This window comes from Corvus cornix, chromosome 4 (genome assembly GCF_000738735.6).
Source record: "Corvus cornix cornix isolate S_Up_H32 chromosome 4, ASM73873v5, whole genome shotgun sequence".
NCBI lineage: Eukaryota > Metazoa > Chordata > Aves > Passeriformes > Corvidae > Corvus > Corvus cornix.
Window position 1 is genome coordinate 26,524,082 of NC_046334.1, and position 13,940 is coordinate 26,538,021.

At 41.0% G+C, this 13,940-nt stretch overlaps 1 protein-coding gene across 2 annotated transcripts in view; it reads left to right on the plus strand.

The window, feature by feature from the left end:
- The first annotated feature begins 439 nt into the window (after positions 1 to 439).
- SH3D19 (SH3 domain containing 19) overlaps positions 440 to 13,940 on the plus strand; it is an 84,703-nt gene continuing 71,202 nt past the window's right edge. Inside the window, exon 1 of one of the 2 annotated variants that reach the window (XM_039551528.1) lies at positions 440 to 532. In XM_039551528.1, the coding sequence (XP_039407462.1) occupies positions 441 to 532 (92 nt within the window). In that variant the 5' untranslated portion in view covers position 440. Of the gene's footprint in view, positions 533 to 2,989; positions 3,039 to 13,940 lie in introns of those variants that run through there. The other variant, XM_019293307.3, reaches the window with a different exon arrangement.

A 13,940-nucleotide genomic window follows, 5' to 3' on the forward strand; every position in this document is an offset into this window, starting at 1 on the left:
GAGGCCGCCCGCCACACCCCGCTTGCTGCCGGGCGATGGCGGCCCCGGGCCTCGCTCGCCGGCCCATCCCCGCGCGGCCGCCGCGGCCGCGGAGCTGCTGCCCGGCGGAGCTGCCCGATGGAGCGCGGCTGCCCAGCGGCCGGCAGCCAGGTACCTCCCCCGCCGCCGCCTCCTCCGCCCCCTTTTGTGGCGGTGCCAGGCGGCCGCCGGGTTTCCTGCTGACGCCGGAGAGCCGCGGATGGGCAGGAAAGGCCGCCTCTCCTCCCGGCTCGCCCCGCCGGCAGGAGCGCGGAGCGGTCTCCGGGAGAAAGCGCGGCGGAGAGGGCGCAGGTGCGGGGCGGGCCCGGCGGCCGCGAGGGCCGGGCGGCCGCGCCGAGAAGAGGGCGCCGGCCATGGCAGCCCCCGCTTCTTGAATGCTACAAGCCGCCCCTCCGCCGCCGATGGCCGAAGGCCTGGAGGCTGGAGGAGGACGAGGAGGAGCTGCGGGAGCTCGGCAGGAGGCACCGGAGGGTCGCGCTGAGCTCGGCGGCAGGTGAGCGGTTAGGGCGCGGCGGACCGTGGCGTCGCTTCCTTTGGGCTGGCCCCGGCCCGCTCCCCGCGTCTGGATTCCTGTCGGGGGCAGGGCGGCGTTGGCGGTGCCGGCCCCGACGGCCTCGCCCCGGGGCAGCTCGGTTCAGCTCAGGTGCATCCGAGCCGCAGGTGTGTGCCCGCGGGCCGCCCCCAGAGCCTGCTCGTGCTCCTAGCTGATTGTAGTCATCCAGTGGTTTAAGTTAGAAGGGGACTTAAGGGTCATCTGGTTCCAACCCCCCTGCCATGGACAAGGACACCTTCAACTAGACCAGGTTGCTCGGTGTTCCGTCCGACCTGTCCTTGAGCACCTCCAGGGACAAGGCATCCACAGCTTCTCTGGGCAACCTGCTCCAGTGTTTCACCACGCTGATGCTAACGTGGGCATGTGCTGACCCACCACAGACATGTCCAGGTGTATAAGGTGACCTATGAGGAAGTTAAATGCCTGTTTTTCTTCAAAGTACCAAGGCAGAGGAACATCTGGATAGCAAGCTGTCCACATTTAGCCATTTCTATGTAGGTATGGACAGCAGGCCCTGGTGAAGAGGCAAGAACCAGTGCATGTGAGAAGGAATGGAGCTTGGGAGTGAGCAGATTGATGTGTCTTTGTAGAGACCTGGATGTAACAACAAGCTTTTGTCTGAAATGATGAATTCAAGTGGACCCTGGCAGCAGTTGAAAGTATTTAATTCAGACATCATTGTTAATTGAGGGTCAACGTGTATGTCGCTGTCCTGTAGTCACTGAGGTGTGAATGCAGCATTTCTTTTTCTGTCAGTGTAAAATCCCTTCCAAAATTAATCATTTTCCTAAGGTCTGTTTCCAGGTAAAATCTCAGCCATGCTGAAGTTGAATTCCAAATGTTCTGGCTTTTAATAATTCTGATACAACTGTAACAATATAGCACCTTCTGCAATTCATGTGAGTTTACATCATTTCAGCAGCAAGAAATTGAGTGTCCCTTTGTAGTTGACAAAAGCACAGCAACATAAGGGATCTTAGAAGAAAACTTGCAACAGGCAGGCCCTGTGGCCTTCAGTGACTCAAGTTATGTCAATGCCTATCTGGGCAGGTGCAGGTTTAGCAGGACCCTATTGAAACCACTGTGGTTTGGCATGTGTGCAGGGTTTTGCCTTGTTTTGGGTATAGTGCAAAAAACCAGTGTTGGTTCCTGTATGGTTTCCTCAACAGTGAAATGTTCATGCTGCTGGTTATGATGTCTGTTTTCTAAAGGCGTTTCTTCTGGAGGTTTTTATTAGCGGAAAACGTAGAATTGGTTCTAGCGTTTATATGTGTATATAACTTTGCCTCCTTCTTGTGAAACAAAGCTTGTTCCCAGAATTTGTCTTTGGTGTAATGCTACTAACCCAGTAATAAAAGGTGTTTTTATTAGTAATTTTTCCTGACAGCCATCCTTTGAAATGGGCCCAGCACTGTTTGTTTACCTTGCTGGTGTAAAGTATGTGTGAATGAATAGCATTCTGCTTGAGCTGTCTCACCTTCTTTCCATCTGTTTGCACGTCTCTATGGTGGAAAACAGAACAGCGCTAAGACTCCCAGCGGAGTATTAAGGCATCAGTGAAGAATATCATCCAAAGCAGATGAGTTTGCTGTTCTTCCCTTACTTGACCTTTACTTACATACTTTTATTTACAAACCTACTGAATATGAGTGGGGTTTTTTTGCATGTAATGTGCACTGCCAGAATGGTAATATAAACAGGCGTTAAATAAGCCTGCAAAATATTTTGTTGTAGGCTTTAAGAAATGTAGTGGCACCTTAGCAGACTGTCAATTTAAATATTTCAGTGTGTTAAACTCATTGTGAATGAAGCAACTTAAATTTCTGGTATGTTCAGCTTGTGCATGAAAGTGCCTAACGGCGGTTGATCACCTTTGTCCTACTCGTGCAAGGCATGTATGCGAAGTGGGAGCTGAAAGGTGAAAGTTCACAAATGCTTCTGACTCACTAAACACTCAGATGTAGTTAGCAGTGGTTTATTGGAGAAGCAGAGCACAGGAGGGTCTGGAATGAAGAAGTAGTATTTTCTCTTGAAGCCAGTCACAGTTGTGCTGTGCCGTGTACTGCAGGATGAAGCCAGCTAAACTAAACTAACACCTTGCCGCTGCTCTAGAGGTGTGATCTCCTTTGTGGGTGTGCACTTCTGCTTTCTCTTGTGTGTCAGTTCTGCTGCTTATCCAGCCTGTTGGTGAGTGAAGTCACTGGAGTTGTGGTTTGGTGGTAGCCTGGGCTGATGTACTGGGTGGCTGCCTCACTCAGAGCCCTTGTACTTGCTAGAACCTGCACCAACCTGTTTGGGTGCATTGTCCAAGCAGAGGGATATTTTTCTGGTTCTCTTCAGTGGGTGGGAGTCTTTTGATTCAGCTCACTGAAATGGTTTTGCACAGGTTTGGGTGAATGTTGGAGCTGGCACAAGGGAAAGAGTAGGAACATGCAGCCAGAGGGAGGTAAGAGCCTATGCCACCAGAAGTTAGTTTGGCTTAGATTGCTGTGAAACTGCAGCCTGAGATCTGTTAGACCTACTCATGGTTTTGGTTTTTTTTTTATTTGGTTCACTGAAGAGTTGATCTGTTTGGTTTTTTGCCGTGTTGGGTTGGGAGCTTTTTTGCTGGTTTAATGAGCTGAAGATGCTTGCTTTAAGCATTAGACTGCCAGAGCAGATATTGAAACATGGAAACTTGGAGGAATGAGATAGGAAGAACCATCTGTGTCCAAGGGTAGTTGTAGACAGCTCAGGTGGCTTGTCTGACTGCCTGTGTCTACCACACTGCATGTCATGATTCCATGTCATGGCATTATTTTCTCTGAATTCAAGAAAGTTTTTATTTGGCATGTTCTGGAAAACCTGTGAGAAGATATTAAATAGAGCAATTTGAAACTCTTCTAGAGAAATTATTTTCCCTTTGAGAAAATGCTGATTGAATTTATATATATATATATATTTATATACATATATATATAGGTTTTTTAGGTTATAGGGAGGAGAGCTACAATACATTCTTTAAAAATTGAAAACAATGAAAGTAGCTGCATAGGTTCGTTAAAACCGAATCATCTGGTCACCTGCTCTGGGAAAGGAAGACACTTTTGTTGGAAAGTTTTAGGGTTTTTTATGGCAATATAAATAAGAACAATAATGTGATTGATTTTTACCTCCTTTGTTGCATATTTCTGTCACATACATTATTGTTCTGGGAAGTTATAGAGACCACAGGATCTTTACTGGATTTTTTTGTTTAGAATGTTAGTATTTTTACTTAGTTTGTTTTTAATAAGGTGGAAACAAAAAAATTCCAAACAAACCAGAACAACCTCACTAAAATGCTATTTCTCCACAGGCTCTCTCCAGTCAGACTCTGGGCCTTAATCTGGTGTGCTTTCCTATTTTCACTACCTTTTTATTCTGTGTCTACTGACTAAAGTGGACTTGCAGGAAAGTTTATAGTAATATAGTGAATTTTAGTTATGAACTGCATTGTTTGATTATCTGTCCTTGCTGTCACATTAGGTCTGTGTACCACAGTATTCTGATATTATCTAAAGTGCACAAGAAATTTTTAACGTATTCACTATCTGCATTGTTTCACTTTGAGTTCTGGCCAGTGTTCCTTGAGAAAGAATAGCCCGTTACAGATATGGTAGAACTGTCCTTACTTAAAAATAAAATGAAATTACCAAATATGGAAGCCAATAATTAAATTATTTTGAGCTGATAATGAAGACCTATGTGATTTGTACTTGAATGTGTGGTTAAAAGTACAGGTGGTCAATAGTACAAGGGAAGGCTTTGGTTTAATTTAATACTACTCTGTTTTACTTATCACAAATGCTCGTCTGTGGTTTGTTGTCATACAATGGCTGTAAATTTTGCACATGAGTTTTGCTGTGCTGACTGAAACATCTCTGGGTTGAGTTTTGTTGGGTTTTCTTCCCCCTTCCCCTATTTCTGTTTCTCCATAGTAGTTCAGATGTTTCCTGGAACTTTTTCAACTCTAGTGAGCAGTTTGAGATTTTGGGTGAAATAATCTACTTTTGATTGGTCGATTGACTAAGTGCTTTGAAGAGTTTTTTGCCAAAACAAGATTTAGTTCAGAGTTGGATCAATTCTTTACACTCCCACAACTCCCACATCAAACTGGCGCTGACTTGTTTTTGAAGCTGAGAACAATGAGCTGTGTCCAGTATAACAAATTAAGGTTGAATATTTCACTGCTCAACATGCTGAGAGGTTATAGGGGTACATTTCTGTAGTGTGTTTGATGAAGTTCGGTGAACATTAATTTGCAGGCATCATGGACTTTTTACAGATAAATGAAGAATTTAATACAACAATGCTCAGCAGTTGTTCCCATGTTAATGCAAAACTACATATTTGGCCTTAAGAAGTAAAGAATGAGATGGTCTGCAATTCTTCATTAAATTCTTGGGTCCGAGACTGTTTTGGTGGTGATGTCCTTTAGGGTTCACTGGATCATAACAAGAAGAGCTCAAGCTAAGTCCTCCCCAAGGGGTGCCAGCGACCTTGGAGCTGGGAGAAAGCATGATTAGGAAAAGGGTAATTCGAAGACTTAGCTGCTTAACTGTTCCTATATTTCAGAAGTGGAAAGATAGGCATCTTGCAGAAGAGAAGTCAGCATTGTTCAGCTGGAAACTTCTTTGTCTGCATGCCTGTGTCCTTCAGTGCTGATCTGGAAATTGTTCTGCTTGTCCATACCAAGTGTAACAGTTTATCCTCTTTTATTCAGAGATGAGAAAAAAGCCCCCATGAAGTAGATCACCTGTTTTAAATAAATTCATAAAGTGTACCTATGATCCACTAGTCTGTCCATGTGTACACAAGAAGCCCTTAAAAAGAGGACTAAGAGGAGCATTCAGGGTAGGGGAGTGGGTGCCACTATTTTATTTATTTCTTTGTTTAGTCAGTTAGCTCACAAATTCAAGAAGCAGTGGAGTTGATGGCCAGCTGAACATCTCTTCCCTCTTTTCCCTGGGATTCAGTCTGTTTTGTTTTGGTAGTCCCGATGCAGATTTAGGAGCTTCAGTTTTAATAATTGCTTCAGGCACCACAACAGTAAAACACTTAGGATCCAAAGAGCACAAATAATGTACTTTTCCTGTAATAATCTCTGACTGATGCTGGTATGTTGTGTCTAGCAATTGTTAAGAAGGTGAGGTGATTAGGCATTTTTCATAGCCCATTGAAGTTACTGCACACATTTCTACTATTTCATAGTCTTTGTAGTTTGCTTGAGGTAAATATAAATACTAACTAAAGTTTTTTTGGAAGTTAAATAACATAGCCTATACATGGAAATTCTCCAATGTATCTTGAAATTCAAGTTAGTGGCAAGAAAAACCTGCTTGCGGTTACTTGGAGTGTACCAGGAGTGTAGACTGAACCCCAAAGAATGTTGTGCCCTCTGAAGAAACAAGGCTTCTAAAAATGAAGGCTGGTCTTAGGAAAAGAATTAAATAACTTCTGATAGTCAATGGGGTGATTTCCTAGCCAAGGAAACTGTAGAAGGACAAATAATAATAAGTATCATTATTAAGTGATTAAATGGACCTTCTTCATTTAGGTTAGAGCCAAAGCAAGGCACAGAAGTATATAATTGCTTAGGGAGAGGTGAGTTTGTAGCTGGAGAATGACCCACAGAACTATGATTACCCAAAGACCTTGCTGTTACCATGTTGTAAGCAGTCATTTCCTGTCAGGGCAACAAATGATAAGTCTGGGTTGTTGCATAAAGAATGGGGATAGACAGCAAAGGGTAAATGAGTCATAACCTCATTGCAAGAAGCTTTTGCCAAAGTGGTTGTTGTTTACAGATGGAAAAAAGTGTAATATTTGTGAATAAATTTGTCAATATTTGCTTTTGAGAGTCTAGCCTTTGTTGTCCCGAAATGGGTTCTTTCACCCAGTGTGCAAGAGGCCAATCCACAGAGTCAAGGTATTTGATTTATTTAGTTCAGCACAGAAAGGGGTTCTAGCTGGCAAATTCACAAAGCCAATACACCAATTATCAAAACTTTTCATAATTTATACATTTTGATAAGCAAAGGTATTAATGTTTATTTGCTATAATTTTTATAGTTCTCTTATTAATTAGTATTTTATTTGTTAGTTAAATTACTCTCTTGCTTCTTCTGCTAATCAGCCTACATGCTCAGACTTCCTTTGAGTATGTGGGTTTCTTGAGTTGGTGTCTGTGAGTCAGTAGTTGTGGTCTTCCCCTGCCAGAATTGCCTTTTACCTAGTTAGCACATTAGTTTGATGAGTTGGCTTTGTTTATTCCTCCTAATCTGGTTCCTGCTGGCCTTATCTTGGACATTCTGCCCAGTGTCCTTGCAGTCTATCAGTTCAGCATTCTGTTGTGATCCTGTTTCTCAAATTCTGTACTCTTGAAGTTGTCCCTTTTGTTTCTTTCTCTATAGCTGTAGTCACTGAGGCATGTTAAGCTGCGATTACTGAGCTGTTAAATATACTTTATCTATTTGGAAGCCGTGCATCACCTTGATTTAAAATTTGGAAACTACAGAGTAGTGGTGTTGACACTCTCCATTAAAAGTTGATGTAGTTCTGTGTGTTTTGTTTCATTAAGTATCTCATACAATATGTGCCATATGAAATTTTATTTTGATAGTGCGAAAGTAATTTGCCATGAACTTCTTTATGCTTATTGTCTATAGTTAAATACAATGCTTTAGCATGGTTTAGTTTCTTTGCTTTGATGATTTTGTGTTTGTGTTCATGGAAGTGTTGTCTGGAAGGGAGCTCTGGGGTCACCTAGTCCAACCTCCTTCTTGAAGCAGGCCTGTTGCCAAGGCTAGATCCATTTAGCTGTGTCTTGAAAAGTCTCCTGAAAGAAAGGGATTTACAGCCTCTTCAGGTAACCTGTTTTAGTGCTTCACTTATTCCTAATAGAAGAACTTTTGCTCACATACAACCTGAACCTCCCAAGCTACATTTGTGACCATTTCCCCATTCAATGTTGTTCACTAACACCAAGAAGAGTTTACATCTGTGATCTTTGTTGCTACCCTACAAGTAGCTGTGTGCTGTGGTTCAGTAGCTTCTTTGCCTTCTCTTATCTGGGGTAAAGGAGTGTGGCCCCTTCAGCCTTCTCATTGCACAGTCCTGCCTTGCTTATTCAGGTTCTCAAACTGTACAAAAAATGTAGTGGAAGTGTTGTTTTCATTGCTGGCCAAGATTTTTTTACTCTGCACTTGAAAAACAGTATGCACAAAAGGCACTGAGGCATTCCAACAGCAGATTTGGGAACACAATATATCATCTGTTGATGTGTGGTTTATGCTTGGCAAGCATCCTTCCCTTTAGTGAAGGATGAAAATAAGTTTTGTGGGAAAGCATAGATTCTGGCTGATGGCACATACCAAGAAAACTTCCTGTTTTTCCCCTCAACGTTGTATAAATTTTGACAGACACAGGATCTTATGTATATCAATATTTGTTAATTGACCATGATGTAGTGCTGTTACACTAATTGCTTCAGGTGATGTTTTAAATCTGTAGAGATTTGTATGGATTTCATGTGTTTTTCTAAAAACATCAATTTGACAATTCTGACTTGAGAATTTAGAATCTTCTGACAAAAGTTAATGGTAGGCTAAATAAGATGCTTCAAAGATGAACCTAATTGGTTTAGGAATTTTTGCATGTGTTATAAAACAAATCTATCCCTGTTTTCCTGCTTTCTATGGCTGTATTTGGATCCAGCCTGAAGGGCTGGATGACAGCAAGGCTGAACATGTTCACATTGAAGTAGAAGCTGAATGCAACAAATGTTACTGTTCATTTTTTTTCTTTTCCCTAAGCTTTTAAAGAGGTTGTAGCGTTTCTTTTGTGTGTGTGTTACTACCTCAGTCAGCTTGTTCAGGCTTTTGAAGAAAACGTGATTGGATCAGAATGTGCTAAAGATTTCAAATGATTGACATTGTTACTCCTGCGACTGATAGTGGGCACACCATCAGCCTTTCAGAGCTGTGCTAGTAGCTCACGTGGCCCAGTGCACAAACTGAAAAAACAAATGTCTTCAGGAAAGTATGCAAGAAACACCTCCTAGGATTCAATTTTTACTTCCAAGAGAGATTCCTTCCCCTCTGCAGTCAATTTCTTAGCAACTTCTGGGAGGCTGCATATGAAAGGCCCTGCTAAATTGCTGCCAATGGATTTATCTTTCACGAATTCAATTCCTTTTTTGAACCCACTTAGACTTTTAGTCTTCAAATATTACATGATAGTAAGGAACACGATCATTCATCATATGGAATCAGTTAGTGCCTTTTGCATAGTGGTTGGTATTTCTGCTGCGTTCTTGAATTATGATGATAAAATTCTTATCTATATTCTGCGTTTTAATGTGATCTTGATTGTGGTGATTTACTTCCTTAAAAACTTCGGTAAATTTTCATGCACTGTGTTTCTACAGAAGAATTTTTGACCCATTCTCCTTCTGGACAGAATATTGTATGTATAAAAGAAGCAGTTCGACTTTTTTCTTTAGATTCTATTCATAAGAGATAAGATAAAATTAATATAATTTGTTTTCTCAAGGTGATAATTTTGTATTCATCATTAATTCCTTCTTGCATTAAAACCTGAGTGCTCAATATCACAGATCTATACATGAAAATTGGTTCAGGTTGTGCACATCTGTGCTAAATCATTTACAAGAATTTTTGAGTGTACAGTGTGCTGTGATCTTACTGGTTATTAAAAAACTGTTGGTTCATCCTGTTGGAGAGATGGGACGTAAATGCCTGGAAACAAGCGCAGCATTTCAATAAGTTTCTCATAATGAATTCCTTTGTTGGTGTGCTGTATTCATTTTATAACTGTCTGCGCTGTAAATTTAGGGTACAAAACTAATAGAAATGTGGACTTGGGATCAAAATAGAAGTTTTATAAGAAGTTTCTCTGCTTCTACCTAGCACTTGAAGAACAGGTGCCACAGTTCAACAGATGGCAAATGCTGTACACTTTGTCATTTGTCTTAAGCTTGCCATTCCTTGCAAGTATGTCTGACACAATACTCAGTGAATTCCAAACTGGGATGATGAAGTTCACCTGAAAATGGAATTCTTGAGGCTGGGCACCTGTCATGTCCTACCTGACAGTCTACCACATCCATTGTTTAAGCAGGTCAAGTCCATGCTTGGAAGAGCATCACTGCCAGGGTGGAGCAGGTATCACTGAATGATGAGATGGGATAATGCTGCAGACCTCATGTATTCAGCACTTATAAGCCTAACTATGAAAAAACTGGGGTTTTTTTCTGTTCTAGTGTGCAAAGCTTCCTGAAGATTACCATTATCATGTCTGGGAAATGCATGGTAGCAGCTGCCATGACATCAGGCACATCTCATTTCTCTAATTGCTGCCCACTAGCTTGATGTTTGTGGATCCATTATCAAGAACTATTTGAAGTGTGTCATTATGGTATTCTGGCACCATAGCAATGCAGAGGTACTTATTAGTGTATTTACAGATGTTGAATGCCTCTGACAGGGTCTGTAGGCCTTTTTTGGTGAGTGCACAGAATTGGGGAGGGGTCTAGGAGCACATGGGAGGGTAGTTATTTCCTCCAAGGTACCAAACAATTGGAACCATTTCTGCCAGCATTACCAGTGTCCAGAAAAGCTGTGTTTATCTGTGGTAAGCACACAATTCTTTGTTTTGAGGGTTTCTGAATGCTTAATAGCTTTGCCATCCTTTTGCTTGGTCATTTTAAGTTGCCATATGATTTTTGAAGCCTTTCATTGAACTGTAAGCGAAACTGCTTTGTGTTACCATGAGTAGCAACTGAATGGATGAAATTTGCATTTAGAAGACTGAGAACAAGATACAGTAGCCTCATGTCAAGGGTCGAAGCAGTTAAATAATTACTTTTATAATAGCTGCTTTTTCTGCTGTGTATTTTTGAGGGACTGGGAGGAGAAGGTAGTATGATTGACAAATATTTGGAAAAAACAGGTGAGGAGGCTTTGTGAAATACTGTAATATTCTCAGAAATAAATACAGCAGTCAGCTTTGTCTATAGTATGAGGGCCACACATGAAAAATGAAAGCAGCGTGTATCTGAGTGGTTGTTCAGAAGGCATTTCTTAGAATTGTGACTTACAGCTTTCATTTTGTACACAGAGAGAACTCCAGTGTTTTTATTATTATTTGTATGTTTTGTAAATTTAACTCTGTTTTCAATTTTTAAATAAAAAGTAATACACCAAACTCTGTGTTGTGGGCCATACTTACTTTTGTTGAGCATGCTTGAACTTGCTACCAAGTGGTATGAAAGCCCTGTGCTTTTATAAAACCCAGGAAGGGTTGCCTACCTCTGTTTCATCACAGCAGGTGGTCTTTCTATTCTGTGAGTTGCTATTTCCTTCCCTGTTTCCTGTCTTCCCTCTTTATAAAACATCATTATCATCCTCTGTTTTGGAGCTTGGGAGGGTATGTTTCACATTGGTTGGGCAAGGGAGCCTGTCTTAAGAAGGTAATGGCAGTGTTCAGCAACTGCATCTTTCTGTCCCTGTCAAAGACACTGAGCACCTGTGGGCTTCTTCAGTAATCCTCTCCTCTTTGGCACTCTTACCAATTAGTCAGGACTTCCAGTGTGTTCCCACTGTTGGAATTGACCTTCCATTTCGAATTCCTGTCTCAAGTTGTCGTAAGATCCTAATTTAGTGTTGCTCAGATAAGTCTACACACCTTCATTTTCCCATGGACACAAAAGACGTGGCTACAGAGGGATCAGTTGGACTGCATGCATGGGCCTTCTGCACAAGGTGACATCATGGTGCAAGGAATCCAGCTGTACAGAGTGATTACTGGTCAGGATGGTCTTCCATCAACATGTATGCAGATTTACATGCACATGTTAGGCCAGTAATGAAGGACTCTGAGGTGCCTTAAAGGGGATTTAGTAGATGTTTAACACTTATCTTGGAGTAGATGTGGAGAAATTCATTACACACCTCAGTAAAATGTCTTCAGAATGCCAGGTGACTCACTTTTTTAAAAATTGGGTGCTGATCATTTCATTATTAAATGATATGCATTAAAACATTACTTGTTTCAATAACAGCAAAGTGCTGGGCTTCCTGTTCTGTGGAATTCTGGCAGAGAGATGCACAACTTCTAAGCATGTGCTCAAAGCTGATGGATGAGGGTTATCTCAGGGTGCAACAATTTTTTCATATATGCCACCATCATTAAACAAATCAATTTTTTGTGCCTTCACATTAATCCTTTTTATGATGTGTCTAGGTCTTGTAATCTTTGTTTGATGATAAAGTGCAAGAGACCTTTTGGGAATAATCCATGTAACGGTACTTCAGAAGAATCCAGTACACGTGAGAAGCAATTGTTAGATTCAGTTTCCCAGATATTTTTTATTTCTGTGTTGGGCAAAATTACCAATGTCACTGGAGGGAAAATATTTTGTTAATAGGCTAATTTCAAATGCACTTCCATAGAAAATTAGTACTTGTAACAAAATCATTGAGATTTAAGACTGTTCTCATTAGGTGAACTGGGTAAACAGCTTGGGGATTCTTTAATCATGAATAGTGACAAAGGAGCACAAAATAGTCCAAGAAGAAGCTATTGAGTATTTCAGTGGTATCTTAAGAGAAATAAATACTTTCATTTGCCTGGTACATTTATTATATTTTTAGAGATACTGCCTTTTTAAAATGGTTGAGCGTATTATGGTCCTTTCTTTTCATACGTTATTTTCTTTCTCTCTGTGTCTTTTCATGTTCCCAGTCTCCAAATTCCTCCCACAGTGCAGACCTATGCACTTACTTGCATTCACTATCATGTCTGATATCTAAATTGGAAGCAGTGTCACCTTTATTCTGTCAGTGGCTTCACGGGATGAAATAGTCAAGAAAGAAATTTTCTTGTTTGTTTTAAAGCCAAATTAGTTTTCCTAATATACAGAAGGGAGAATATCTTCTGAATTGCTATTCAGCACTTTATTGTGAATCCATGTCTGGCCCACTTTGAATATGGCTTAGCTTCCCAGTGCTTAATGCATTACACTGGGGACTTTTGTTGCTGAGGTTTGTCATCTCAACAGTAAAAACATATTGTTTCAGATTAGCAAATTCAGAAAACTTTTAATTGTCCAATGAGACAGGGTTCTTAGTTTGGTGAGGGGGTGGGAAGGGTGAAACTTGCAGTTTTTTACATCCAAGAATAAATGATCTTACTATACAGCGTAGTAGATGGAGAGTCCAGCTTTTAAAACTAATAAAGATAGAGTGTGACTTCTCAAAAATTCTAAATGATAATCTGAAAAGTATACAACAAAGGCTCTTTCTACAACACCTGGTTTTGTACTGTGTAGATAAAGGGAAATTGTTTAAATGGTCAAAGTGGTATCCCTTGCAGTACTAGACTTGAAGTGGCCAGAAATTTACATGTTTAGGAAATGGTTGTTCAACAGGAAAATAACCAAATCAAACAAGCTAAATGCCCTGTGGAAAACTTAAAGAAAATGGTTCCTTTTAGTATTTATAGAAAGACTTTTATGATTACCTTAGTCATTCCACAGCAGTATTTCTCTGTGCATATCTTAGGTCTCCTGGCACGGAAAGTGCCCCTAAGTTGTGTAGTAAGGAGCATGTTGTGACAGGTGAATGTACCTACACACAGGTGTTCAAAGCTGGAGGCTCTTTTGGTGCTGGATGTTCTGGTTCTCAAGCAGGGCAAACTCCTGAGGAGGAAAATAATTGAATAAACTTGGATCTTGCATATGGTGTTTGAATGTTTATAAGATGGTCTGTTAATAAAGTGTCAGAAGGACAAGTTTATCCACACGTCTAACTAGTCCATTTATTGCATGTTGTGTATCAGCACCCTGTGACAGGCAGACGTAGGTAAGACTGAGTGAGCTCTGTGGTCTAGCTGAGGAATATGCAGAACCTCTGCAGGCATGCTAAATCCCTGATTTGGAAAGAAAAAGGTAGTACAGTGCTCTTGAAAGATAATTTCCTTTTAATGGCAGTGCTAGCAACATCAGAGAATTATTTTTCAGAAATGTGGATTTAACATTTCTGAAATGCCTAGAGAGGAACGTGTTTTGTGGTTATAAGTCTTCTGTTCCAACTCGGAATGTTGAGTCAATTGATACTTTCTGTATGAAAGTATAAAAAAAATTCCATAGTGGGGCTCATCTAGAGTAGCTCCCGCTGTGATTCTGGTGGTGTAGTGATACCTGTCTCTAGTTGTACCTGAAGTACATAATCAGAGAATTACATTGCACTGATCAGCTGGGATGTCTTTTATGAAGATGCGGGGATTCGTACTTTCAGGAGTTGCT